This window comes from Cordyceps javanica, chromosome 5, assembly GCF_051103115.1.
Source record: "Cordyceps javanica chromosome 5, complete sequence".
Classification (NCBI taxonomy): Eukaryota; Fungi; Ascomycota; class Sordariomycetes; order Hypocreales; family Cordycipitaceae; genus Cordyceps; species Cordyceps javanica.
The window spans coordinates 2,691,614-2,719,340 of record NC_139299.1 but is presented as its reverse complement, the minus strand read 5'-3'; the positions used below and the strand labels follow the sequence as shown (position 1 = coordinate 2,719,340).

Below are 27,727 nucleotides of genomic sequence, written 5' to 3'. Positions count from 1 at the left end.
TCCCATGTACCGAAACTCTGCATTTGGTGTAAATATATATCTGGAAATACGTTTCCAAACTCATAAACTCATCACCATGACGTGATGTGACACTTGGATGACGCTGCTACCTTAGTACTTGGCTGTCGTACCTGACTCTGGCTCGCGCTTGAATACCTGGACCACGCATGTCCCGCTAGCGGCAGAAAAACTCCGAGCATTTATGACACAAGTAGTAATAACTGTCAACTACGGCAATTTTAGGCGCTGTTTTCCAGGGCCATTGCCCTTCGATCTCTATTTTTTTGCAAACGCGAAGCCCACGCAGACATGACGTACCAACGATATTTGGCTGCAGCGATAGGCATGGCCACGTCGTAAACATGACTCACAGTTGTTCCGGTCTCGGTTTAAAATGAGAAAACGGGCTGATTGCGCAGGAGCTACTCTTCTTATTAAACATATTTAGGATATTTTTCCTTGGAAGAGACGTGCGTAGAAATTTGATCATTCCTACATTGAATACTACCATACGATTCCTATCATCGTCTCATCATGCTCAAGGGACCAGTACGAGTTCTCGCCTTCGGTAACCACCTGATGGTGTGGCTATCTTCCTTGGTGGTAATGGGAATATTGTCCTACTTTCTCAGTAGGTACAGTGCTGCCCATAGCAATCATGTCATATATCAAGAAGTTATAGTAAGTATTAACCCTTGATGAATTTTGTTGAGTTTTACCCTAATCTTCGCGGATAATAGGCCGTACTTACATTTGCTGCTTGGACATTTGGAATGATACTCCCATGCATCGACAGATACGGAGGGCATCTATGGCCATTAGACGCCGCATTATCTTACCTTTGGCTCACGTCCTTTATTTTGTCGGTGCAGGACTGGAGCGGCAAACGGTGTTATGTGAATCCTCCTGGTTTCGGCCACTGCGGACTCAAGAAATCTGTTTCTGCTTTTAATTTCCTGGCCTTGTATGTCCACATCCCACATCCCACATCTCCCACTGACGAACCAGGGCTAATTGAAAAAAAATTCACAGCTTTTTCCTTGTCGCAAATTTTGTCGTCGAGGGTTATTTATTCAGAGCGCACAGAAATGAGCGAGTACATACTGCCAGGGCAAATAGCAGGGCACGTCATGAGGCAGTGGATCATGAGCGAGTCAGACCTGCGGTGTGAGACAATTTGAAGTTTTATGGTGAGCAGGATTTGCTAATAGGAACGGAATCGGTACATCTTTACAAGGCTTTTATGTATGATCCCAGCGCAATTCCGGGTAAACATAGCGGCTATGGCGTTTTTACCTCCACTACCTCCGTCGCTCTGCCAAGTCAACTTTTGCAAATCACTTAATCGTTTCCCTCCATCATAGGCGCCTTTATACTCGGGGAGATTCAACCCCGAATTCTGGATCAGATAATATCAAACTCAGTAGGTAGATAGGATGGTTGTGTGAAAGGTTGCTGCCAACAAACTACGCATAATATCATTGACGTGTTTCACAGAAACTGGCAGCTAAAAAGGCGGCTGTACTTGCTCACCACATATTATGTTTCTCCCCTTTTTCAATTCATAGGCCCAGTCAGATAAGAGTCTATTGCCTATAGCTAGTCAATTCAAACAATAAGAATTAATCATCTTTAGCCAAAGCCGTCTTTCTCTATAGATATTCTTGCTTTGGCTCGCGCTTTGAGCGTAGACGCTGTCTGAATTTCCCTTAAACTCTGAATAATTAGCCAGCCGGGTATGGAGAGCCAAAACGCGTTACATGTAACATAGTATGCCCAGTAATAGATTCTTGCGGGGTGGCTTAGGACCACGCCATGAACCAACTCTTCAAAAGCACACGTCCCGTAGTAGAGAGCCAGTCCGTAAAGCTGGCCAAAGCTAATGGTAAACTGAACTGAATGTCGTGAGATGTGGTCTGTGACAATCATGTAGGCGCACATGAACGAGAGCGGGCCCCAAAGAAAAGCAGTGACGGTCTCCATGCAGACGACAAAGGAATCTTGGGTCATGTAGCGGGAGTCGGAAAGCGAGTACTCTTTCCAAAGCTGCCCAAACAGGTCGGTACGGGCCCCCATGTAAAGAGAGTGATACGCAAAGTAACCTAGAACAGCTTGTCAGATGTCTGATTGAGCTACGTCATCATTTCAGAAGAGTAGAGGAGGTCGGGTGTGCAGACCTTCAGAAAATGTATGGATGAAGCCACAGAGGATGAACCGCGAGGACGTCCAGACATCGCTGTTGGAAAGCTTGGGCTTCAAGACTCGCAGACAATATTTGGTCGTTTCCAAGATGATGAGAAGCCCTCCGAAGAATGTCGTGAGCAAAATGGCAGTCGGCGTTGTTCTTCCAATGTATCCCGGCACCCTCGATTCTACCGGATAGAATGGGTGTTGACGATGGGCAGACACGGCCAAGGCCGCCGACACTTTGCTTATTTGCTCCATAAAAAGTATTCTATGACCTGGGTTGGGTAATTCAAGGAAGATGAATAATAGCGCAGGTGTCGATTTATAAAAAGAACAAAAGGGGTTGATATGTAAATCGATACCATCGACAATGGCTTGGATGTCGCTGGGCTGCTGTACCGTTATTACGGTGGAGTTATTGCGGGTGACATACACTTGCGAGGTAGCAGAAGCCGCGCTTCGGGGGGGTTCTTTCTTCTTCCTTTCTTTTTTTTCTGGGTATGAAGCTGTTATTGTAAGAAATTATTATTTCAGGAGAATCACTTCCCTACAAGCTGTATCATCAACAATAACTCACTTTCAGTCGACCAGACAGCGCACCAGAAGTAGAAGTGTAGTTGCGCCATCAACACATCTTGTTTATCGGGAGGAAAGGTCCGTTTATGGCTAGTAAAACGAAAGCCGCATCAAGAATCCCTTCTGTGGAAAAGGAAGCTAATAAATCAGGCTTGAGTTAACTAACCACCTGTGTGGCAGCTGCGGAAAGGCAACCACGTTTACTTCCACCAACTAAGTAGATTGCCACCATCGCTGGGACTCACCACAAGAGAAAGACGTTGCAGAGTGGTTTTGTGGTGCAATAGTCAGGCGACAAACCAAAACTGAAAGGTAGTGGCGCAGCCCAAAGCAGCTGGTGCAACACTAACCTTGCCAGCCGAATCAAGGCTTTTCGTTTCTACTATACAATATGATGAGATGCGTACAACACGATAAAGCAATGACGTGTGCTTGCCAGCCAAGCTGCTCTTTCTCCGGTTCTCCAGCATAGAAGCCTAGGCGTGGTTCCTGTCTAGATTATCAACGAAGACATATACCTTGTAGATTTAATTCTTTAAGGCAATCAGTTCACAAGTACAACATAACTCCTTCACTCTTTACCCTTACTCCCTCTATCCTTCCTTGCAACCAACGCGGCCGTCACCAGGGCCATTTCCGGGCTGCTTCACTTCATCCACGAGTGCATCGCGTCAGTCTTTAACGGCATCTGTACAATTATCTACGGCCTGCTCAGCACCATCACTCGGATGTTCAGCGGCTTCCTGCACCTCGTCGGCAACATGGTCAGTGGCGTGGGATCCGTGATTGAACCTATCGCTGCATTTATTGCTGGTATGCTGGACAATACTGTAAAACGAAACACGGCGAACACTAACACCAATGCCAAGAAAATTACAGTTTATTGCTGTTGTCGCAGTGCAGGCATTCTTCTCCCTCCGGTCTACTACGACAGGCCAGCCCAGTGCAGCACGGCAAGGCTAAATGCTAGTGAATGGCTAATTGGTAATGAATGTAATGAATGTCATTTGTCGAGAAAATAGTATCGTGTAGATGGCCTAATTACATGGCTTCCTCACCAATGTATCTCTCTGACATGGAATGCAGCGAGAGGTAATGATTGCCCTTGCCTTACGTTGGCTAGCGCCTCAATCAGCTAATAAACTGACTTGGCAGCACTCAACTGTTGAGTCTGACCTGGATTCGGACGTGCTATAAAAGCGTTATGCCGGATCAGAGCACCTTTGCGCGGCTGCTGACCGACAATACGGACGATGGTAGGATTACCAAGTCATCACTCATTCTTAGCTACCCTTCTCTACTAATACTACTAGGCAGAGTAGAGTCACTGGTCTATGACCACCGCCTACCTACTAAGCTGACTGGACTTGGGCGGTACTAAGTGAGTCCATGGCTGCAGACTGCGACCTCCAGGTGATTGCCAATCAGTACCTGTACTGCATAGGTCGCGACTTGATGACAAAAGTACAACGTTCCAACGAGCATCCCCGCATCGCGGTGGCATCCGAGCTTTTTCCAAGGTTCCGATGCCGTCCGCTCCTCTGCATCACATGTTGCAGACGATGTGCCCGGCCATGTGCGGCAGTCAGTTTTCCGTTCATGTTTGATCTGTGATGGCTTTTTTCTCCGTCCTTCTCTTCGCGGATTTTGTCCGTAGCACCATTCTCAAAATTCATGCGTATCAGGTCGTCCAACGTGATGCGCTCCACTAGAGAGAAGCGCTCTGAGCAGAAAGTACATCGCGTGCCGTAAGACTAGACAAGAAAGTGAGGATACGACGACGCCGCTATACACATGAAACTTATCGCCACGGAATAGCAGTGGCTTACTGCGGCGGCGAGAGCTATTCCCCACTCTGAAGCCAGGGCCTACGCCGCCCGGACTAGAACAGCCGGACCGTGGATAACAAACCGAGGAACATGACAAACCAAGGGACACGCACGTACACTGACAAAAAGGCAAGATGCGCGGGCTTGAAAATTTACTCTCTCCTCCAAGCCATCCGATACACTCAGGTGACGTTGATGCGGCGTAGACATGATAGCAAGACCCATCACGCATCATCGCGAAAGCCCGCGTCAATCTTTGGTCTTGGGTTGACTCTGGATATTTGCAACCGTCTCTTGCCTGAAAGGCCCTATCGTAATGCAGCTAGATACTTACGAGGCACTGTATTTGCATCACGATCGACGCTCTGATCTATGCTATCCGGAATCCCAACTCCCTTGGGAGACATATTGGCCTTTAATGTGGTGACGTCAAAGGCTTGAATTCACCATTTCGTCGTATGTGCATCGGAAAACACAAGACAAGTCCTGACGCGTTTTTTCGTACATCAACTATTTGCCGCCGAGTATTTTCTATTCTCATTTGTACGTCAGAAGCTTATCAACATTCATTAACATTGTCTGTCATGGCAGCGACATCAGATGTTCACTTCACAGTGGATTCAGAAACGACTTCCGACTTTTCATACCCTGAAAACCTCGGATCTGAGAACTCCGAATTACATACGCACGATGCGTCGACTGCCAGTCATGCTTGGGCTCAAGAAAAGCCCCGCCAATCGGACAAGGACATAGCCAGTGTTAGAGTACAGCCTAACAATATTGAAGTGAGGGACGCAGCAGCGTTTCAGCCCCATATCTTGGGCATGTCGAAAGAAGATGTGTGGGTGATAATCCGCCGATTTAACTTCTTGGCCTTTCGCGTCAAAGCCACGAAACACCAGCCATTGAGCGACTTGGATATGTGTTCAGTTAAACAGGGCAAGACGTCGCCGGAACAACTTCAAGCCCAGTTTGCGCGCCTATACATGACAGTAATCATCGGGTTATTCGCCTTCTACAAGCACATAGCCCGACTACGCTCGTGGACTGAGCCCCAGAGAACGTTAACATTTCTATCAGTCTATGTTGCTGCGTGGCTTCTTGATTTTCTTTGGCCAATAATCCTTATTTTTCTCATGGTATTGTCTGTTTCCCCTGCTGCAAGGGATGCATGCTTCCCCGCTGTATTACCTTCTACTGTTGACGCCACAACCGGTGGACTGCAGAGGCCTCCTGCAGGTGTCATAGCATCGGAAACAAGTATCACAGGTGCTCCAGAGAATCATAAAGGCGAGGCTATCGAGCAGGAAGCACACAGTTTTATCACCAGTTTTTCCAAGGTAGGTAAAGTGGTTAACACCGACACTTTAAGCAAAGCCTATTCACTTACGGTATCTTCTTAGTTGATTATGCAGATAACATCCGACAACAATGAACACGAAAGCTCACCTGAGGATGACCCTTCGCCGGGTATAGCCAAACTGTCTAGTAAAATCGCAAATGCCAAGAGCAAAACTGATGAGGACGGACAAGCTCCAAATAACAATAAGACGGCGGAGCCTTTTATGAAGCATGCGATCGAGGACTTCAACCCACAACCACTGCTGGACATGTTTTTCGAGTTCATTGATACTTGGGAACGATTTGCAAACGCGCTGAATCCTATGCCCTTATTTCCGAGCGATGATTCCAGGCTATTTCTCGCCATCTGCCTTGCACTGCCAACCTTGGTCACGTTTTCTTTGTCCCGCGACACTATAATAAAATGTATGGAGCTCGTACTGGGTTTCGTCATCTTTGGTAAACCAATCATGCAACGAAGCTACGACTTCCTTGACCTTAACTATCCTAGGTGGCGCAGCTACTGCGAACTTCGTCACACGATATTGAAAGGAGTTCCTACCAATGCCCAGCTCGCTATCACTATGCTCCGTGTTAGCGAACGAATCAGTTCGCCACTCCCTCCTCCCCCGGTTGCAAACTGTTCTCCAATAACGGAGCCCAGAGCCAGTCCCGATAGTGTGCCCCAGCTAGGTAGACAATTTCCAAGTATTCCATCGACTTTAGTTTGGCAACTGACCGCCAAATCGAAGCCATCAACGCGCCGGTCCAAGAAGTCATCAAGCCAGATTTCGGCGACAGCTGCCAAGACAGCAACGACGAACACAGATCAAAGCATCTAGAGCGCTTCATGGGATTTATTAAGCATAACTCTAAACGCGGCGTTGATTTATTTCACAAAGCAGACAAGGTGAGAGCCAATCTCGGGGACACTGGTGCGCAAGCGCGGCTTGATCTCGGGCAGACCACGCGTCGGGTACCAGATGCTGGGCCATTCAAATTTCCGGCACGTTACAATGGCGCGGCAGGATATCTGCATTTAGCCACGGCAGCCACCACTCCGTCTGTGGCCTGGAGAAGTCAGGATGAAAACCTGGAAACAGCTTGGGCTGTCATGATTAATGATATTGATGGTATTTCAAAGGTTGATGGGATGAGCTTTAAGACCAAGCATTTTGTACAATGGGCACTGGACAAAGAATCTGTCGACGGCTTGAAACTGACCACATCTAGTGGCGAATGCTACCATCTTGACCCAGCTGTCAAGCGTGATGAGATCTTTAACCGCCTAATAGCGATGGGCAATCAAATATGGGAGGTGTGTTAGTGATTTCCTGAGGGTGTTCTCCCAGGCGGTCTCCTGTCCGTCAATACAAGATACTTGGTCCATATCTTTAATTTTCGCGTTGAATGCTCCCATTACTCTTCATGCATCGGTCTTCATATAGTTATTCACCTAGTCTTTAGTGTAAAGGGCTGGGCGGCTGGCATACTCAATGTGAAAAGAGCGAATAGGTATACTTGTTCTCGCTTCTTTATTTCCTGATGAATCCGTAGCAGGAATGCGCATCTGCATGTGGGCTCTGTGTGCTATTTACTTTCAGATATCAGGCGTCGCCGTCCACTTCACGTGTTATCGCCAAAACCATCCCACCACGAAACAACCACAAAAGAAGCCACGAAGCGTGACATGCAAGCTGCCGCGTGGTGTACAGGTACTACTCTACATAGAATCTGTATCTGGTGGTGACATAAGACGCGGTATACTTACCGTTTGTAAAGTGTACTCAGAAAGCCGTATCTTCATGTATGACTCAGAACTTTCCGCCACGGATGCATTGGTGCTACGGGCGGTCTATTTTGCCCCTCTTGGATGTGCACAACAGCCAATTCGGGTGCCTCGTTGGACCTCTAATTATAGCCGGGCCGTGTTCCGCCGCCGATCGTCTATTCACATTGGCCAAAATTTGTCTTCCTAAGAAGTGTGCTACTCCTCGTCTTGATGACGTACGGATCCACTACTCCTGCACACCAAGAGCGAGCTCCTCCTCGTACTCCTCGTCCTCCTCGTCGATACCGGTTTCCTGGTACTGCGGGTACTCTTCCTCCTCGTCTATGCCAGCTTCCTGGTACTGCTGGTACTCGGAGATCAGGTCGCTCATATTAGATTCAGCCTCAGTGAATTCCATCTCATCCATACCCTCGCCCGTGTACCAGTGCAGAAACGCCTTGCGTCGAAACATGGCAGAGAACTGACTGCCTACGCGCTTGAATAGATCTTGGATGGAAGTCGAATTGCCAATAAAGGTAGAGGACATCTTCAAACCGCGAGGGGGCACAGCGCAGAGGGCGGTCTGGATGTTATTCGGGATCCACTCAACGAAGTAGGAGGAGTTCTTCATTTGCACGTTACGCATCTGGTCCTCCACCTCCTTCATAGACACATTCCCCCGGCTAGAGCCACGTAAACATTAGAGATGGTACTAGTCAATAGAAAATCAAATAGGAGAGAGAAGCTTACAAAATAGCAGAGCAAGTCAGGTATCGCCCGTTGCGGAAGTCCGAAGCTGCCATCATGTTCTTAGGGTCAAATATTTGCTGGGTCAACTCGGGAACGCTTACGGCGCGGAAAGAGTGTGCGCCTCGGCTAGTCAGCGGAGAAAAACCGACCATAAAGAAGTGCAGACGGGGAAACGGCACCATATTGACAGCCAGTTTACGGAGGTCCGAGTTCAGCTGGCCAGGGAAACGGAGGCAAGTGGTAACGCCGGACATGACGGCGGAAACGAGATGGTTCAAGTCACCGTAAGAGGGGTTAGACAGCTTCAAGGTACGCCTACAGATATCGTACAGGGCCTGGTTGTCGATGCAAAAGGTCTCATCCGAGTTCTCTACCAGTTGATGGACGGATAGAGTGGCATTGTAAGGCTCGACAACAGTGTCGGAATTGCCGGGAGAGGGGACGACGGAGAAAGTGGCCATCATTCGGTCGGGAAATTCCTCGCGAATCTTGGAGATGAGCAAGGTGCCCATACCGGCACCTGTACCACCACCGAGTGAGTGGGTGATCTGGAAGCCTTGGAGGGAGTCGCTAGCCTCAGCCTCGCGGCGAACAACGTCCAAGACTTGGTCGACAAGCTCAGCGCCCTCAGTGTAGTGGCCCTTTGCCCAGTTGTTGCCAGCACCAGACTGGCCAAAGACAAAGTTGTCCGGCCGAAAGAGCTGACCGAAAGGTCCCGCACGAACAGCATCCATAGTACCAGGTTCAAGGTCGACCAGGACAGCTCGAGGGACGTACTTGTTGTCGGTAGCCTATTTACAAGTCAGTGGCCACACAGAAGACATTATCGACCAGTAATTTCAGCAACTAACCTCATGAAAGTAGACGCTCATACGCTGGAGCTGAAGCTCAGAGTTGCCGTTAAAAACACCATTGCTATCGAGGCCGTGCTCGCCAGAGATGGTTTCCCAGAACGCAGTGCCAATTTGGTTACCCTGAAAAGCGTCGTCAGTCGTGGATGTACAGTTACCTCAGATTCGGATATACTTACACATTGGCCGACCTGAACGTGAATCTACGATAAGATATCCAATGTTAGTAGCGATTTAGAGAAAGCATAAGCAGGTTTGTGATGTTTTACGCCAGAATCAGGACGGCATTGATATGCTAGGCTCGAAGAGGCACAAACACTAGCGCATCAGGCAGGCTTCATTGCCTGAGCAAGCTTTAGATACTCAGCAGCACTCACAATCTCGCGCATGTTGGGCGACTAAACTTTGCGGAATAGTACATATATTTTGTAGGTGCATAAAATTGCCAAAGTCCCGAGAAAAGTTCTGGCCGCAAGTTATGAAATTAACTGGACACCCACATAAAAGGACAAGCACACCTCATTAAACCACCAGGCAACGGCGGTGGGTCAACATAGTTATATTTCTGCGTCACCGCTAATGAAACTTGGTTTTGGGCTCGTCGAGTAAGCGAAGCGACGAAATGTAGGGCACGGCGTTCCAGCTTGCCCAGCTTGTGCTGGGGTGGGTTTGGATGAAAAATAAGGGGCATGGGTGACTACCTATTCTGCCGTGTGGTGGGTGGGTCAGCATCCGTACGATGATGGCCAAAACCTCGATGGGCGCGCCCGCAGGCTAACCCCACGGTGGCCAGGGAGTCATTGGTAACAGGATACATACAATTTTATCCGAAAAATGGGCGGCTTAAGCCGCAGGAAGCTTGTTTCGCGCGATGGACGGACGGCCTTTAGCTTGGTTTGTGGAGGGGAGTGTCGTTACTATTATGTCTGGTTCGTCGGGTTCTGCTCGCCGACTTTAGCTGATGTGGCCCGCCGTGCCTGACTGCTAGTCGCGTTTCTCTTGTCCAATTGTCCACTTGATTATTTATCCTCCGACCTCCGTGCGCGCATTTCGCCTCTTTGTCGGCTTTCTCTTTTTTTTTAGCCTTTTTTTAAACCTGTAGTCCATGACGTCTCCGCGGCTGTTTCTAGTGTAATAGCTACCTCGCGAGGCCCGATCCTCCCTTTCCGGTCGTCGTTCTAGCCCTCCGTTTCCTAGCGCGCAAGCCACTTCCTGCCGGAGTCCAGCAGGCCACGCGAAAAAGCCAAGGTGAGCCAGATCAGTTTGGCAAGTTTTCTGGCCAAGCGGTTCGGGGCAGCACCTTCCCGCCTGCCACCCCACCTCCCCGGCGCGACCGCCTCGAAGAGGGTGCAGTTGCCCATTGTCTGCGTGGCAAAACGCCGAGCATGAGCGAAGAGCAGTTGGCCGACGTGAAAGAGGTTTTCAAGCAATGACACCAACGACTACATTCTGGGCCGTATTTGGAAGCATAACGTCGTCATCGCAGTGTTGCCAGACGGCGAGTACGGGACGTCTTCTGCGGCCAATATAGCCACGAACATGCTCCGTAGCTTCCCTAACGTTAGGATCGGTGTGCTGGTCGGCATCGGTGGCGGCGCACCAACTCCGGAGCAGGACATTCATCTGGGCGACATCGTGGTTAGTGCACCTCGCGTTTCTGCAGTAAATGCGGTACCAGCTGATTGTGTGTTTTCGAGCGTAATCAAGAGTTCCTTTTGATATAGAAGACCAAAGTGATCTAGCTTGAATAGGAGTCGGCGTCAGGAATGTAATAGTAGGTATAAAGTTAGAGTAACGGATAGCACACAAGAGAACGTCAAGAACCTTATTGTCACCTCCGTCATTATTAGCATACATCGTTGCTTCTAATCTGTACGGATTACAGAGGGTGGCGATAGGTATTTGACCATATCTTGCCGAGTCTAACCTTTGAGTAGGAGATGTAAAAGGACTGCTGTTATAACGCTCTAACCCAAACTACGAAAGTAGACATACAGTGTAACTAATACATCAGCCTTCGATGACACTTGCCCTAAAGACTTAAAGCAGCCGGCTGTGACTAACCGGGACAGGCCAATGCTTGTTCCCCTTCCCCAAAACAGGTAGGGTGAAGGAACGGTGCGCTTTACCGATCCTGAGAGGCCATTACTTCGTGGCGTCCTGCATTAATAAATACCCGGTACTTGTAGGTTGCCTTCGCCGCTCTGTTTCTGTCGATTTACCATCAAATCAAGATCGCACTAGCAAGTAAAATAGTGTAGGCAAACCCGGTCGGAGAGCGCTTCCGAATTAATAATATTCGGCAGTTGAGCTAGCCCACTGGGATGACGGATGACCAACTACCGTCTTAAATCCAGCTCCACTGGGCGCAATCGACGGCCATCCTGTAATTGGTTAGGAGGTCAGTGCTAAAAGTGGGCGCCAACCGTGGATGGGCGTGGCTACTGTAACAAATGTCCAACAGGAGGGCATGGAAACTCCCGCTCCGATTGGAACAGAGACACGTCTATATAGCTGAAAAGGCACTTGTATTACAAATATCAGCTTTAATGATGAGAAGAATCACACGGGAACTCTCATGAGAGGAGGTTCAGCAAAAGTATCGCCTCCGTACGCGTCGCCCAGGCTGCGCTAGTTGATATTGAATTGTGTACAATCAGATTGGCGTATTGTCTTGCCATTACTTGAAGCTTTGCCGTGGCGGAAAAATCTACCTGGTACTCTACCAGACTTTCTATTCATACACCGTGGCAAATGGAGCAGGAACGCCTACCATGCTGTGATTGGACCATTGTTAAGTCACAGTATTGATGACGTATAAATTTGAGAGTTGAGTGAACGGCAGCTAGCCTCCGCCCCTCTCTTCCCGGCTGTGCAAACTCGCGTGACTGGTGATATTTGTTCGCTTGTCCAACATGTCCTGGAGCATACGCTACTGCCTAACAGTGTCGTCCGCACATGCCATATCTATTCAAACCATAGAAATCAGGTTTGCGCGCCCATTTCTTCTCTAGACATAGATTTATCAATTATCAAAATACGGAGGCGATCTCCAAGTTCTTAAAGTACACACAGGTCGCATGGCAGCACCGAGACACTCGTTCTCTCACTCTCGCGTATCTCGAAGTGGCCCAATGCGATACCAATCCCTGAGGCACTATGATAATATCCATTACTCTCAGCTCTATGCACGATTCACGTAGTGGAACTTACACATCTCCTCCATCACCGCTAGGTCAACACTTCCCCGTTGACCCTCTATATGCCTCGACCAACGGTGGCAATCACTATCCGCCTTCATGCCCGCAGCGTCATCCCGCCTCTAACCCCCCACCGCTTCAGCTGCCTTGTAAGCATCGATCGCAAGTTTACATGCCCCAGAATAGACACTGCAGCCACGACGAGGATCTGCAAGAGAATCAGTATGGTGACTATAACCTGGATGCATACTGTCACTGTCAGAGAGAGCCGCCGCCGAATGGCTACCCACTCGATCATCGCAGCCTCCCCCCAGCTCATCCACCCGTGTCTGTACGAGACGGATCGCCCACCATGGCACAGCATCCCCCAAGACATGCACTTCCATTGCTTGCAGATACTGCAGAAAGCGAAAGGTATATTTACAGACCGCACCCTGCGACCCTTACAAGTGACTAACTCGGGCCAGATACGTTGCAGTGGCTATCAGAGCGTTCCCGGTCGTACATGTCAGAATTGCTTGAGAATGAATCAGGGATGTAACTTCCATCCTGTTTCATCTTCAAGCACTCTCGCCGTTGCCGCGCTCTCTGTTGCGCAGAGCGTCGGCCCGCCTTTTTCAGCGCCTACGACCGCTCTCTCACCCCCACGCTCGGGGCCCGTGATGGCGGTCCTCAATTTGCCCCCGGTCCATGCTATCGTTCACTTATTAGGCAGTCACCAACGGATCCAGATGCCTGCTACAGTGATCTTAGAGGAGAAGACACCAACCTAGCTGGCAAGCGACTGAGAGACGTTATGGATCGGCACGACGACTGGCGACTACTGGCGCCTCGCAGCGCCCATGAAGATGGCACTAGAAGGCGATCACTTGCTGAATTCTCGAGTTTAATCAGCCCTGGTGCAGGATCACAGTACTGGTCGCCAAGTGAAACTAGCGGCTCGAGCAGCTCATCGACTCCAGTTCGCCAATCCGGCGTCCAGGCCGCTCTGGCACCAATTTCGAAAATGAGCTTGAGCTATCTGGTAGATAAGAATGACTATTGATAAGGCCATGATCGAACGCCTGAATTGCCTGCGAGAGGGAGCCAGCCCCCGGCCCGGACACCAGAGAGTCGTTCCAATATCTGGATATCGGCCGTGGCCAAGTTGGACATAAGTGAGATATGACTCAAGCTTCTACATAGTAGGCGCTCGCCATCACAACTGAAGCAGTTGCTCAACCAGACCAGTCTATTACTGGTCGCTAGCGGAAGCTCGTGTCAGTATTTTCACGACGGCCTCCTACAGCCGAGTGGCTGGTTGAATGTGGTGGCTGAGTTCCAGTACGGCTTGGGGTTGAGCTAGTAAATTTGGTTGCAAAGACAGCATCAGACACGGCCCCAGCCCCAAGACGAGGAAACACCACATCATGATCAGTGCAGTAGGCAGGGAATTGACCGACACACACCCGCCTAGTTGTCAAATGTACCATGTTAGGGCCAAGCATAGTCTGAGAACGCTCAGCACTGCAGGACTCCTTGGCCAAATTGAATTCAGTTGTGTATAATATGCATCTTTAAGTCCCGGCTCCTATGAGAAGATTGTTTGGCATGATATCACGATGCCAGGAACCCATTGTCGTGATCTTATTGGACTGAGAATAACCTGGTCGGAGGCATCTTTGTCGAGAACTGTCAGCCGCAATAGTTGAAAGAATTCTCGGGAGATGGCCCGAGAAGGTCGTGGACCAGGGCATAATAATCGCATTCTTGACCAAGCCATCGGACTCGCGGTTTCCGACACCCTCAGAAAGCACCTTGGTAAAGTTTGCATATGGTGAAAGTGATTATAGGTAACACCTTCTGGTCTATAAGCTGTAGAAGCTCTTCCGATACGTCTTTAAGCTCTTTGCGAAACTTTTAGAGTTGGTTTGACTGCTGAGCGGTTCGCGATCCTCACGCCGCGCGTGACGTTGACATTACCTCATTCCTACGCCTTGGAGCAGGAACACCTACCAATACGTCAACCGCGTCAAGCCTCGCAAAATGGAAAAATACAGCAACGTTGCCCTTCTTCGACTGCACCCTGACTGCTACTCCAACAGGACGAAGTAGTGGTGTGAGTCTGCACACCACGCAGCCCTTTCTTTAACTATTGAATAACTGACAGACCGAACAAAGGATATGGCATACAAGTCGGTGAATTGGCAAAACAACAAGGACGTTTGCTCCAACGAACTAGACTCAAGTATATACAATCCGTAGCTTCTGGCCTCTTCCTAGCCCGAAGGTCTTATAAAACTAATTTGTACACTTTTTTGCCACATCCTGATTCTGGGTCTGGGCTTGGGATACCTGCTCGTGAAGTTTACTCTCGTTCTTCACGCCGGTCGATTGTTGCTGGTCGCACATACTCATGTCGCCATGTACATCCGAGACGTTGCTGGAAGCAGGCACAGCTGATGATGGATGGGAGATGGTCCTGGGAAGCGGATGCTCCGTACCTGTCTTCACCTCACCAATGTTCGTGGGCTTATGGGCTTGCGCAAGAGCATAATCGCCAGAATCGAAATACGTCCTTTCCTACTCAAGTTATCAAGTCGGCAAGGGAGTCGTAAAACAGAGATTCTTAAAACGCTAACCTGTAGCTGCCCTCTGAGTAGTGTGCTTCTGGGGAGCCTGTCCCCGTATAACGCGCGAAGATGCGATTCCTTCTTAGCCTGAGAGTTGGTGCTCTGAATTCCCGCCATACTTATGCATATGGGAGGTCTGTATCCTGGCTTATCTTGATACAACTCCCTTCAGTTTTCTTTTATAGCGCAGACAGTCTGCCGGCCCTTCGGTTGACTGCGACTAGCACTGTTATTTGCACTGTGCGCGCTGTATCATGGTGGGTGCTCGGCAGCTGTAGGATCGGCCGGCAGATCGTATCCTCGCTACGTTACTGGTAGAGCCCCGCACACTGTAGCTTATAAAGACAGGTACATAGGAATGCCCATATTCTGCGACGGAGCTCAATCCTAGAACTGTTCACATCCACCAACAAATGTCAAAATCAGACTCCTACAAAATGGACGATCTAGATCGGACCTGGCCTGCCTGGAAGTTCGGGTTAAAGATTGATGACCAATTCAAAGAACTCCAAGAACTCTACAACACCTTTCCATCAGCAATTCAGAATCCACAGGCGTTTCACCTCGACCTTTTGGAAATCGCCACCAAGGCCACAACCAAGGAGGAGCTTTATAAAGAGCTAGCTATTCGAAAGCAAACACGCTTTCTCGAACTCAATCGCAGTCTCGAATCGCTGAGTTGTGAGATCGTGGCGAACCCAGCCTTACTCGCCGTTTCGCAGTGGCATCACGCTGTCCAGATCTTTCGCACAGGATCGCTAGATTCACTGGTCGAATATTTCACGTCCTACCTCACCAGCGTTGACTCACCCATAGCCAAAGACACGCCAGCTCTCGAATGATGCTTGATCTATATCTGCATGATGCAGAAACCGCTAGCGTTTGGCAGCCTGGCCTGACACATGGATTAGTTATAGAGATGTTCCGCTGAGGAATTGTTTCCTGCATTAGTTTATGCGGTGAGGAGTCTGCAAGCCTGCTCGTTTTATAAACGGCGACAGACATTTTTTTAAACACTCTATTGATTGTATTTGTATACTAGAAGAAAAACTTGCCTCGGCATGTAATATGAAGAGTACCAATAGAAATTACAAAACGCCCATGAAGCCACCCGAGCGATAGCGCACCGGCATTGTCGTCGGCCGTCAGCTTCGGTTCATATACACCGTCCCAGCGATGGCTTGACAGCACCGTCGCCGGCGAGAAAAATATCCAAGAGCCGAAAGAAGACTCGTAAGACAGCGAGTGTAAACGCAGACGGCTATCATAATGTCTCGCAAGCGGAATTGCGGAGTCCTCGGTCAACGACAGCATCTCACTCAGTCTTGCAGCCATGCATTATGCAGGGGATAATATTGTGACTGCCCCCTTCTCATGCATCGTGCGTTCTGTGCAACATTCTTAGTCTGCTAGCCTCGCCCAAGCAGTCATACGTTTGGATTACCCTGCTCTTTCGTGGCATTACAGTCTGCCTTTGTCAAGCCACACGCTGAAATAGCCGCCGTAGAGTGGAGTTCGATCCGTGATTAGTCGGGGGTTTGCTTGACCATAGCAGCGATGGTGCCCTGCGAGGCGTTCGAGCTCGTTAGCACTGCTCGTTGGACCGGCACGTTTTGCTGACTTTGATGCAGATCATCGTCGTCACTAGCCTCGGTGCACTTCTGTATCACACTTAGTAAGCCCGAAACCCCAGGAACCCAAGAACCCAACGCCGTTGGCTTTAAGACTGCACAGCCCGGGAAAGTCCACCTGCTTGTAGATCTCTAGTATGTCCTTGATAATATGGACAAATCTACGCGCACCCTAAAACCCCGGTAGTGTGGAGTACTTTGGAAGGCAAGAGGGTAGAGGCATACCTGAGACATGGAAAAGCGATAGCAATGAATCTTCCATGAACCTGCTTGAATGCCGAAGTGATACATGTATTGCAGCCTTCGTTCGAGTGGGCATCTTATGTCCAGACGAAAACGCAGGTAAGCAACAGCCATGGGGCGCAATAAGCTGGTCAGGCGAAAGGTAAATAAGATAAAGAAAAATTAACTGAGTCACACAAGTTTGCATTGACGGGAGGGCTGAGCGCTTGCTGTCATCAATCATTCGGTTGAGGATGGTTGACCACATGGTAATAATCGAAATTTTCCTGTCGTCAAATGCACAGATGCGCAGGCAATGCCTGCGAACAAGGCTACCCCTAACCTGCACGCATGTTGTTGTAAACCAGCAAGCTGGCAGGTAGTCGACGTGTGGCAATGGTGGTTCTCGATGGTGCTGCTACGAAAACGGCGCCGGGCATACTGCTAGATATCTTACCGGCCGACATCCACCTTTTGGGTACGTACCAGACGTCACTATTTCGCCATGTAGCAGCAATGCAAGTTACACTACATTAGGTTGCCATAGCACGCCTACCACTATCCCTGGTCTGCGAGCATGCTATTGGGCATTTTCATGGACCGAGTCCGAGAAATCAGCCAATTTTGTGTGGTCAGTATGTCTGCGCATCACAGTGGCCTGCAGACTAGAATCAATGACGAATACAATATCACTGTAGGCATATCATGTTGGATTTGCAGTGCTCTAGAATAACGAGGGTCATCATCGCTCCAATAAAATATGCTGTCTGTGACGCTGATGGGCCTGATCATGCTCCGCAACTTGGCCAAATCAGGGAATTGGGGGATTGATGATATAGTGCAAGCACAGGACGATAATGCTAATCTAGTCAGTAGTCAACTGCTGTGTGGTCCACTTTGTAACGTCCAGTGTTTGTAATGTTGGCATACTGCCCAACAGGCTTATGCTTACAGTAGACTCAGGAGAGGTACATCAACAGAACGCGCCAGCTAGAATAAACCTCTGGTGGCATTTTTGCTTCATGGTTTTTTTCATAGTAATCATCTGAGGACAACAAGGCTAAAGAGTTGCTTCTTGACTGTCAGTCACGGGATTTCGACCTTCTCACTCAACTGTAACGTAAGTTTTCCCAATCGGAGCGGGAAGACCCTAGCCTCCGAACTATCGATATTCTAGTTAGGCATGGCCCACATGGCTGCCCCTCCGCGAGCCGTTGAGGCGAAAAGTAAGGTAAGTATTCTCGAATACTATATAATGCCAACCCGATATACCTTTACATTTCACTACCAGCCAGGAAAAGAGGGCATACCTATATCACACAACAACATACATTATTAAATCTCAATCACCCCCCTTATCAGCCCTTCTGTTAATTGACAGAACGCAAGTCATAGACTCTGTTAGGCAGGAATTTATCATGCCGAGTGCAAAAGCTGAAGACGCTCATAGCAGGTGTGTTCACTATGTCATGGTTTCGTACCTCATGTCTCCACGCTGGTTTTTAACAAAGGCATCTAACAGAAAGATCGTCATTATTGGAGATGCGGCCTGTGGCAAGACCAGTCTGCTAGACTGCTTTAAGTTAGGGGAAGGACTTGCAACAGTAAGCATTCTCTGCTGTACATATGCTCTTATTAACACGTCCGCTGTGACAGGACGGTTCACTATTGGAATTCAAAAGCAGATACAACATGGTTCACGCTTGGAACCCTTCAGTCATCGAAAAGTATGCGTCATACTATAGGGTCGACGGCAGACTACTTCAGTTGGCGATATGGGACCCAGGTGCACAGGAGCAATACGAGCGTTACACGTCGCCGGTATACCTTAACGCACATGCAATTATACTATGCTTCTCAATCTCCGATATAGATTCGCTAGAGAACATTAAACATAAGGTGCGTCTGCTTATACTTTGAGCACAATGTATTTGCTGACTTATAGTGTATAGTGGATGGAGGAAATTGTAATCTTTTGTGCTGGGATACCGGTCATCCTGGCAGGTCTGAAGAACGATCTCCGATCGAACAAGTTTACTTTGGAGGAAATAAATAAGATGGGACTAGTCACTGAGTTGAGAGGCCAGCTAGTCGCCCTTGAAATAGGGGCAAAGGCATACATAGAATGCTCTAGTCTGAGTGGTGATAGAGTTGACATTGTCCTTGAGGCAGCCGTTCGTGCAGCTCTAGCGCAACCTGAACGATGCGCAAATAGTCGCTGCATAGCCTTTTGATATATATATATTGGTTCTCACCTTTCTATCGATCGTAACATCTAAATTATAGTGTATGACAACTAAGAATTGTACGCTAGAACCCCTGTCCCCTGTCGAGGCATACCCTGCGCCAGGTGCAAGGCTTGTTGCGCCAGTTTTGCGATGAGACGGGAATTTCCTGATAAATTCTAGGCTTCGTGGATGGGGACCGTAAAGCTTTGGGGAGATTGGACGAAGTTGGTGCCTAGCTGCGCATCTTAGTAAGTCGTTAAAACTACATGGCTAAAACGGGAGAGAGCGGGTTGTATTACTTAGCAATAAAGGGAATTAGAGGAAGGGGCCTGATTATCTTTTGTATTATTTTGCCTATTATCTTTTAATTTCTAGAGGGTAAAATATCAAAGATTTTCTGTTGGTCACACACTTTAGCTGGTTTTGATACTTATCTCCTACCTTTGGCTATGCAGATGGTAAACTGCGCTTAAGATGCGTTTAAAATTGCTATATATTGTATGGATAGGAGTCTGGTGGTGGCTTGACCCGTCGTCGCAAGCGAAGTCTTAGCCAGCCTTGTCTGTTATGGTATTAGATGTATTGTCCATTGTTGGCCATGTGGGCAGAGCTAGAACGCCTGTCAAGTACTGCGATCACCATCACGGACCGCAGAGATCGTATAAGCATTAAGAGCATTCAAGAGACTGAATGCCTAAATCATGGCTTGGCAAAGGCAGTAAAGTGGCTTTTGCGGATGACGACCATAATGTAAGCTAAGGAACTTTATAGATACCTTTGGTCTGGGGCTACAGTGTATTTGTGATTATTTTGGCTAGCTTAATAACAGTAGGGTCACGTGAATAATATGGCCGTGTGCATTACCACATATAGTACTCATATCTAAGATAATATGACCTCGAACACCTTTATCATATATAGTAATATCATACTATTAGACACACTAGCCCCTCATTTTCAATATATCTATAAGAGGGCCTATAAGTTTATCACTACAAATAAAGAAACCCTTGAACTAACTTAGGGAAAACAAAGTACCGGCATATAATAAGCGTGCTGCATCTCTTCTCCATAGTGTGTGGAACACACTACTCCTAAGCATCAAGGGGAGCTCTTCCTCGTATGCCTCTTCCTTATTGTCGATACTAGCTTCCTAATACTACTAGTACTCAGATATTAGGTCGCTCATATTAGATTTAGCCTTAATAAATTCTATCTCATCTATACCCTCGCTAGTATACTAGTATAGAAATACCTTACGTCGAAATATAGTAGAGAACTAGTTACCTATACGCTTAAATAGATCCTAGATAGAAGTTAAATTACTAATAAAGGTATAGGGTATCTTTAAACTATAAGGGCAGACTATATAGAGCGTAGTTTAAATATTATTTAGGATCTACTTAATAAAGTAAGATAAGTTCTTAATTTGATGGACTTTAATGGCGAGTGTCTCCCGCATGGCGTTTGACGCGTGCATGCGTCGTTGGCAGTTGCATCGGTGCTGAAGCCGTGGACAGGCGTGGTGAAATGGGCTGTGGGACACGGAATCGGACCGAAACCCGCGTGGGGACATGGGATCCTGCAAAAACTAGTATTGTCTGTTATACCTGTGTAGACATAGACCACGATGATGGTAGCAAAAGACGAAGAGATTGTTACTCGGTTATTAACACAAGCAGACTTGCCTTTCTCTATTTGTGATTATTTATTCTTTTTTGGGGCAATCTTCTCGTATGCGGCGGATCGTATGACCTACCAGCCACGGGTAAGGCGCCGGAAGGACGCTAGGCTACGGAAGGACGCTAGGTTACGGAAGGACGGCCAGGCTGCGGTTCCAAGCACCGTAGCTGCTGGGCAATTCGACCTATTGGCGCGAGGTCTCCCCAAGTCCTACGACATAGATGCAAACAAACATATTGCCGGTATACACTTTTTCAAGGAGGTTTTATTGAAGAAAGGAAAGATTTGTAGAGCAAAAACCTGGGCATGGGGTCGCTATGAAGTGGCTTGTGCGCTGTGCCAGCAACAAATCCGACGATGTGCAAGACATTCACTAGAGTCTCGTACGAGAGCCTGCGTGAGAGTGTGGCACTCGAGCCCGGATGGAGTGCCTGGTATAAATTCAGCCAATCAGTGGTTTGTGCTGTGTGCGCAGCTTTCTCGTATGAGAGCCTGCGCAAGAGCGTTGACGCTCGCGCAACTACTGTCGCGCTCTGCGCTCGGCTTCCTCTACTCCTACTACGTACTCCACGCTGCTCTCGCATAACTGAGACTTCGCTGTCTGTGAGTAAAACCGAGGATGCCCAGCTGATATAAGCATCGGTGGTCTTATTAACACAACCATACTCAGCCACACGAAGGCCCGACTAAGGTACTATAGTCTACGGAAGCCTTCTATAATCCGTCGAATAGGATCTTAATATACTAAGTCCGTTTCTTTATTTTCTCTTACCTATATGAAGTTGTTTTGCGGCGTTATAGGTGGTCTTTTGCTTTAACCTTCCTTATCTTATGATGCCATCATCTAGGGCGTATAATTGGCCTGAAAGATGCTGCCCCTACCGATAGCCCGTGTAGAGAAGGCAGAAAGGGACAGTGCCATTTTGTGCTGTCGACGACACGATATATTTGAATCTATCTCGATGCTTCATAAACTCGAGCCTTATTCATCCATTGCCAGCAGAAAATTGATTACTATGTCCGAAGAAACAGCTCGTGATTATGACCAATGTGCCTGCCTTTATGTCAATATAGCGCCCCGCAAATTTATAGAGCATCCGTCTATAGGAGGCTTCTATACTATTCTAGTTGGTGCCCTATGCCCACCCTACGGAGGTGGCCACGACCTAACACGCTAACGGTTAGAGGTTACTACGCGCCCTATAAAGCCTATAAGTAATAGCCTCGTAAATACATCTATCATAGTAATCACTTTTATAATAAAAAGTTTACCTTTAATAAGGTGCTAAGAGAATATACTTAATTTAAGAAGAAAAAGAACTTATATAAAAATAATTTTTTTAAGATTATGTACTGTCGGTTCCCGAAAACGTTTATACGGCTATGGTAATGGCATGAACCCGAATGAATTTTAATAGGGAGATCTCCTAACCACGTAACGCCGATGCAAATGAGGCTCTAACCTGACACAGGGAAATGGGTTACCTTATGTACTGGTAAGATACGACCGGCATTGTCTTTTCTCCTCTCTCGTAGTTTACGTTTCCGCCTCTCGAGCAATGATGGCCTGGTAAGAGGTCGTTCTAGTGCCATTATAATTAGCGAAGCAGAGCTCGCAAGTATGGGGTACAACTACCATAGCGCCTCGTTGGATCGACCGCTGATTTCGCTTGGCAGCAGGAACTGGAAGGCAGATTTTCTCCGCCTGGCATCCCTGGAGTGGGAAGGGGCATCAGTGTTCCGAAGAGGGGATGTCCAAGGAACGCCCCAGTTGCAAGATCCTCCGGTCCCACGGTTGCATCTTGGTCCTTTACAACACAATGGTCGCGATATGGAGCGGGGCAGTATATCGGACTAAGCCACGGGGAGTCCATCCCCATTGGTGAGTGACAGGGCGAATCCCTTTCACTCGAAGTGTTGGCGCCTGAAAGTGCAGGGAATGTAGGACTATCGATGTCCATTGGAGAGCCGCAAATAGCATTTGCTACAGGGTTTGAGGGCCGAAGTCGGGGAGAACGAGGGCAAAGTAGCATGGGCTGCATCATAGCTACCGGTAGAGGCTTGAAGACAATAATTGAGGATTGAGGGGGAACCAAGAGTGGCGTACAGATGTTTAGGCTGCCTCCGACACCCAGATTTGGTGGTATCCTCGATTCTTCCGAAATACCCTTTGCCCCCTAACTCCCTGGTTCCCACGAGCTTGCTCTTCTCAGGCACCAACTGCACTAGCCATGGACCCCACCAGCAGCCAAATACCATCCGCCAGGCACGCGATCCCAGCATGTGCTATGCCCTAGTACGTCGCATATCCCAGTATATGATGCGTGCTAGTGCATGCGTCCCAGCCCTCACCATATACCAGCATATGCTATATACCAGTACACGGTGTATCCCAGTACATGATGTGTGCCAGTGCATGCGTTCCAGCACTCGCTGTATGCTGGACTACATACACTAGTACACAGAATATACTAGCTCACGAATACCGGCCCAGGTTCTATCCCAGAATCTATTATATTCTCGTATGCTATTCAATGCTCCCGTCGCCGTTTTCGCGGCCTGTCTCCAACCACTTCTCTATCCTTTATTACGGCCCATTATGGGATTAAATGAATAGTCCTGCTCTCATCATCTATTACTCGCCTAAAACAGTTCTGAGGACGAAGTATTTGATTCTTACTACTAAAGACACCTAACCCATTTCGCACATATTTCGCCGTAGCCCGCTGCACCGTAGATAGTTCTGCTGGGTCTACCTCCACCTTATGCTATGCCCTCTACTCCCCGTCCAGTAACAACTTGAACACTACGGACACCTTTTCTGTCTCGTTTGGCATAATCTACTATTTGTCAGGCTAAACCTTGGCTACCATGGAAAGAGTATCTTACCTGTTCTCTGTCCTGTTGTACCACCTCCGAGGTTCCCACCAGCTGCTCGGTAGCGGACGTAGATGCCGTAGATGGTCGTCGATCCCCTGTATTCTCTGTGGCATTTGATGCATTTGAAACCTTATCATCCGAGTGTAAAGCTTCCCGTACCATGTGCTCTAAAGCAAGCCCGGTCTGTTGCCCGCTTGCAGCTCTACTCCCTTCAGTTTCGTCGCAGCCATCAGGCCTTGCTATCTCGGGCACGTCGGTGCCTGGCGCCGGCGGCGACGGGGGCTGAACTCCACTGTCCACTGAAGCACACTCCTCGTCACCAGTGTCTTTCTCGCTCGCCGCCGTCTCATTAAGCCTAGCTTGGAGCTGTTGCAATATCACCTCCAGCTGTTTAATTTCGCTTCCCAGTGCTAACTCTTTCGCAACGAGACCCTCGACTACAGATATATACTGTGTTTCTACCGCTGCCATAGACGTAACCTAGCCCTGCCTGTCGTCATTGAGTTGGCCGACTTGCAATATGAGGTTAGCCACCAGAGCTCGCAGCCTTTCCTCCTCTGCCACTAGCTGTTCTACCTGAGGTGCCTCCTCCTGGCTAGTGGTGCCCGCTTGTCCGTTCTCACTAGTAGCCAGCAGATCTAGTCGAATCTCTTCCCTAAGGTTTACGCGCCTCTGCTCTAGCTCTACGATTTCGCTTTACCTATTTTATTTGTCTACCTAGAGAGTCTCTAGTCTCAACACTTGTTCGACTTCTACGTATTATAGGCTACTAAGCCTCGCCAGGGCGTCATACTCCTCATCTCTCAGTGCTAGAATTCTCCCATTCTACGTAGTAATATTATTTTAAAGCTACTCCACGTTTGCTACTAATTACTGCTCTTATATGGCAAGCTAATATAGTCTCGCTTCTTACTCCTCGACTCTACTTTGTAAGGCTTATACGCGCGTATCCCCTCCTAATATACGTGCTAATCTCTAACTCTATAAAGACGCCACCAGTGAAATCTGCTCTAGCAGGACGATATAGTTAAAGGTGTGTACGCCCTCCATCACATAGAGATTAACAATAGGAACGTCAATATCCTAGCCAAAAAAAGTAAAGTAAATAGAGCACTAAATAAAAAACAAGGTCAAATCTAAGCCATGCCTATATATTAGCGCGTAGAGTTTGTCTAGAAATATATTAGGTCTGTCTCGACTATGATACGCTACGTGAGGTGTTCTGCATTAGACTGGTAATACCGCAATGTTATCTATATCCTCTTCCTTAGTAAGAAATAATACTAGGATTAGTTATGCTATAGAAAATATCTACGTAATTAGTTATATGCTAGTGGACATATCCTCATATTCGAATTTATCTACCTTTCGGGCGGTTATTAATAGTCTACGGGCGATAGCTAGGTCCGGGTTCTACTATACTAGAACCTTAATCTTATTAGAGTTAAAGCTAAGCTTTTAAGCTAGGCACGCAAATCGAAACACCATAATCTTATTAGTATATCTTGTCTTAGCAATCGTAAGCTTTTGTTTACGCGGTATTAGCATGCTCTGCTGTTCACGTAGTGCATAAAGCTATAGCTATTGGTAAGTAACGTCAAAGCTATCTGCTCTAGGCGTCGGGATAGATCTAAATGAAGACTAGGAGGTCTGTATAATATACTTACTCTTATCCGCGTCTCCTGTCGAGAATGCATTCTTAAAAGAGCGTCGCATAGACTGCTTAGCCCCTCGAGGGACAAGGCGTCTCATGCAGTCTACGGCAGCTTACATATACTTGAGATTCTCAAAGAAGGTATACAGGGAAGGCACCAAGCAGTCGACAGTAGCAGAGCAGAGTCTTAGCCAGATTCTATTTCTTACTATCTTATTAAAAGTACTAAAAAGGTAGCTACTATGGACCTATATATATAGTATGTATACTTCTTTTTCATAAGCGCTAGGTACTTTAAGCTATAGTACGAGGATAATATCTTTATCAAGTCTCTCTATAATACTCTTATCTCTATCAAAAATATAATACTAGAAATCTTTAATATGCCTTAGAAATAAGAGAAGTTCCTATAGGTTAGCTTAGTATTAGGTATAGATATATTGGACCTACTTCATAGCATTATATAGAAATCATTTTATTTATTGCGCTTAGCTATAACCCGTAGTATAAAGCTAGTAGATAGCGAAATATGTCGAATATGGGCGCAAATCTTAGGTATTTCTAGAGCTATTCTAGTTATTCCTTCTTATTCTCTAACTTCGATGATACCCCTAAACGCGCCCACTATCGATACTTGAGGTATAGGTATTCCTCTCTAAATATCCCCTAGTATTCTCGAATCTTATAGTAATATACCCTATCTTATAGCTTTTTTTTACTAGAATACTCTTTAATTAAGTCTCTTTTAGCTTCGTCGCTAATATCTACTATAATATTAGTTCACGTTTTATATCTCGATCTTAACTATATACCTATAGTAAAGAGATTAACGACCTAGTGTAGATTCGATAACCTAGAAACTTTTTTAGATACCTTTACTCTATTACCTCTACGTAGACACTCTAGGCAAAACCCTTACTAGAACACTAGTCTTAGGTGCTTATTACCGCCATAGAGAAGCGAATCCTAGGTTAGACTAGACGCGGTTAGCACTACCTATAGAGTAGCCTCGTCGATGATAGCTAGTACGCGATTCGGCACGTCTCCTAGGCTAAAGCTACCTTAGCCACGAAATAACCTAGCTAATCTTTCTATGTTTTCTTCGTTTAAGCTTTTAGAGTTAGGAAACTCTAGGTTCTAGATGTTTACCTCCGCTCTTCCAACGTACTTGATAGTTTTCTCCGCACTTATGCGGCGAGATACCGCTTAAAATCCACTCCTAGACATGCTATGTAAAAGTATAGTACGCGTACAATATAGAAAGAGTAGATGGAGAAGTAGGGGCGGGGGAAACTGACTTTATGTAACAGACGCCAGCTGGGGAACCGGCCGGAAACTGCCACTCATCTGCAGCTATCCATAAGAGCACAATCTGACGGCTTTTCCTTGTCGGCTGCCATTCATGTACTCTATTTAAGCCTTGAGATTCCATTTGATCGTACAGATATTTGCCGTTAGCATATACGATATATGCGAATATGAGTAACCATCACAGCAAAAGACCTCTCACGCAAATTTACCTATAAGATACTCTTGCGCGAGCTACCCCAGGAACAGGTCGTCGAACCAAGGGCCCCAACAGCAGGTCACTTAATAACCGCTTCCCACCCAAACGGCTTAAAAAGAAGAATCAAGATACACCCATGCCCATTGGAGTTCATCGGCAGTCCACAAAAAGCAACGCCGATTTAGTAGCGGCAGCGCCCCGGGCGCCGAAGTCACCATGGTAGACCTACGAGAAACTATTTAACCTTTAACTTAGCGACTACGACTACTTTACTATAGTAGAAAAAAAGGACCCAGACGTTAAAAGTAATTCTGTAGTAATCCTCAAGACTTTTATAGGCCCAAAGGCAAAAAGCCATATGTAGGCAATACGGGGAATCTAGCATAACCGCTTTATCAACGCTCACCTCTTTTTTTCTATAAATAATGGATACCTCGTTTCCTTCGAGTTTATGCCTATAGCATTATGCGAAGTTATAGGTAATCCTCTTCTAAATAACCTACGACTAGTATTAATAGTAGGATAGGTGAGCTATGTTCACATACGTATTAGTACTACCGTCTAAACCGCCATAGATTATCGATAGACTATTATATCTCGAGTAGAAATCCCTAGAATATTCGTAACTTACTTATTCTAATATCTTAATTAATACCTTTAGTAACGTCAAGCTATATATATACGCCTATAGGCTATAACCTATTCCCTACTAACTATTGGCTAGGGGGCTAAGAACATATTCGAAGCTTAATAGTAGCGTGCCTATATAGGAAGGCTGTTAGGGAAATTATTATATACCTTATAT

At 47.3% G+C, this 27,727-nt stretch overlaps 3 protein-coding genes across 3 annotated transcripts; 2 read left to right on the top strand and 1 right to left on the bottom strand.

Annotated features, from left to right (window-relative positions):
* Nucleotides 1–6,517: 6,517 nt before the first annotated feature.
* On the top strand, nucleotides 6,518–7,260 carry V2A60_008046 (uncharacterized protein; the record flags this gene model as incomplete). Its single annotated transcript, XM_083259323.1, has 2 exons — nucleotides 6,518–6,526; nucleotides 6,631–7,260. 2 exons carry the CDS (start codon nucleotides 6,518–6,520, stop codon nucleotides 7,258–7,260), a joined length of 639 nt encoding a protein of 212 aa, XP_083115449.1.
* Nucleotides 7,261–7,951: 691 nt separating this feature from the next.
* V2A60_008045 (tubulin beta chain) lies at nucleotides 7,952–9,694 on the bottom strand (the record flags this gene model as incomplete). The annotated part of the gene is made up of 5 exons (XM_083259322.1): nucleotides 7,952–8,387; nucleotides 8,455–9,245; nucleotides 9,306–9,428; nucleotides 9,485–9,508; nucleotides 9,683–9,694. The coding sequence occupies 5 exons, from the start codon at nucleotides 9,692–9,694 to the stop codon at nucleotides 7,952–7,954; spliced, it is 1,386 nt and encodes a 461-aa protein (XP_083115448.1).
* A 5,860-nt stretch (nucleotides 9,695–15,554) lies between these two features.
* Nucleotides 15,555–15,959, top strand: V2A60_008044 (uncharacterized protein; the record flags this gene model as incomplete). The annotated part of the gene is made up of 1 exon (XM_083259321.1): nucleotides 15,555–15,959. The coding sequence occupies one exon, from the start codon at nucleotides 15,555–15,557 to the stop codon at nucleotides 15,957–15,959; it is 405 nt and encodes a 134-aa protein (XP_083115447.1).
* Nucleotides 15,960–27,727: the final 11,768 nt, after the last annotated feature.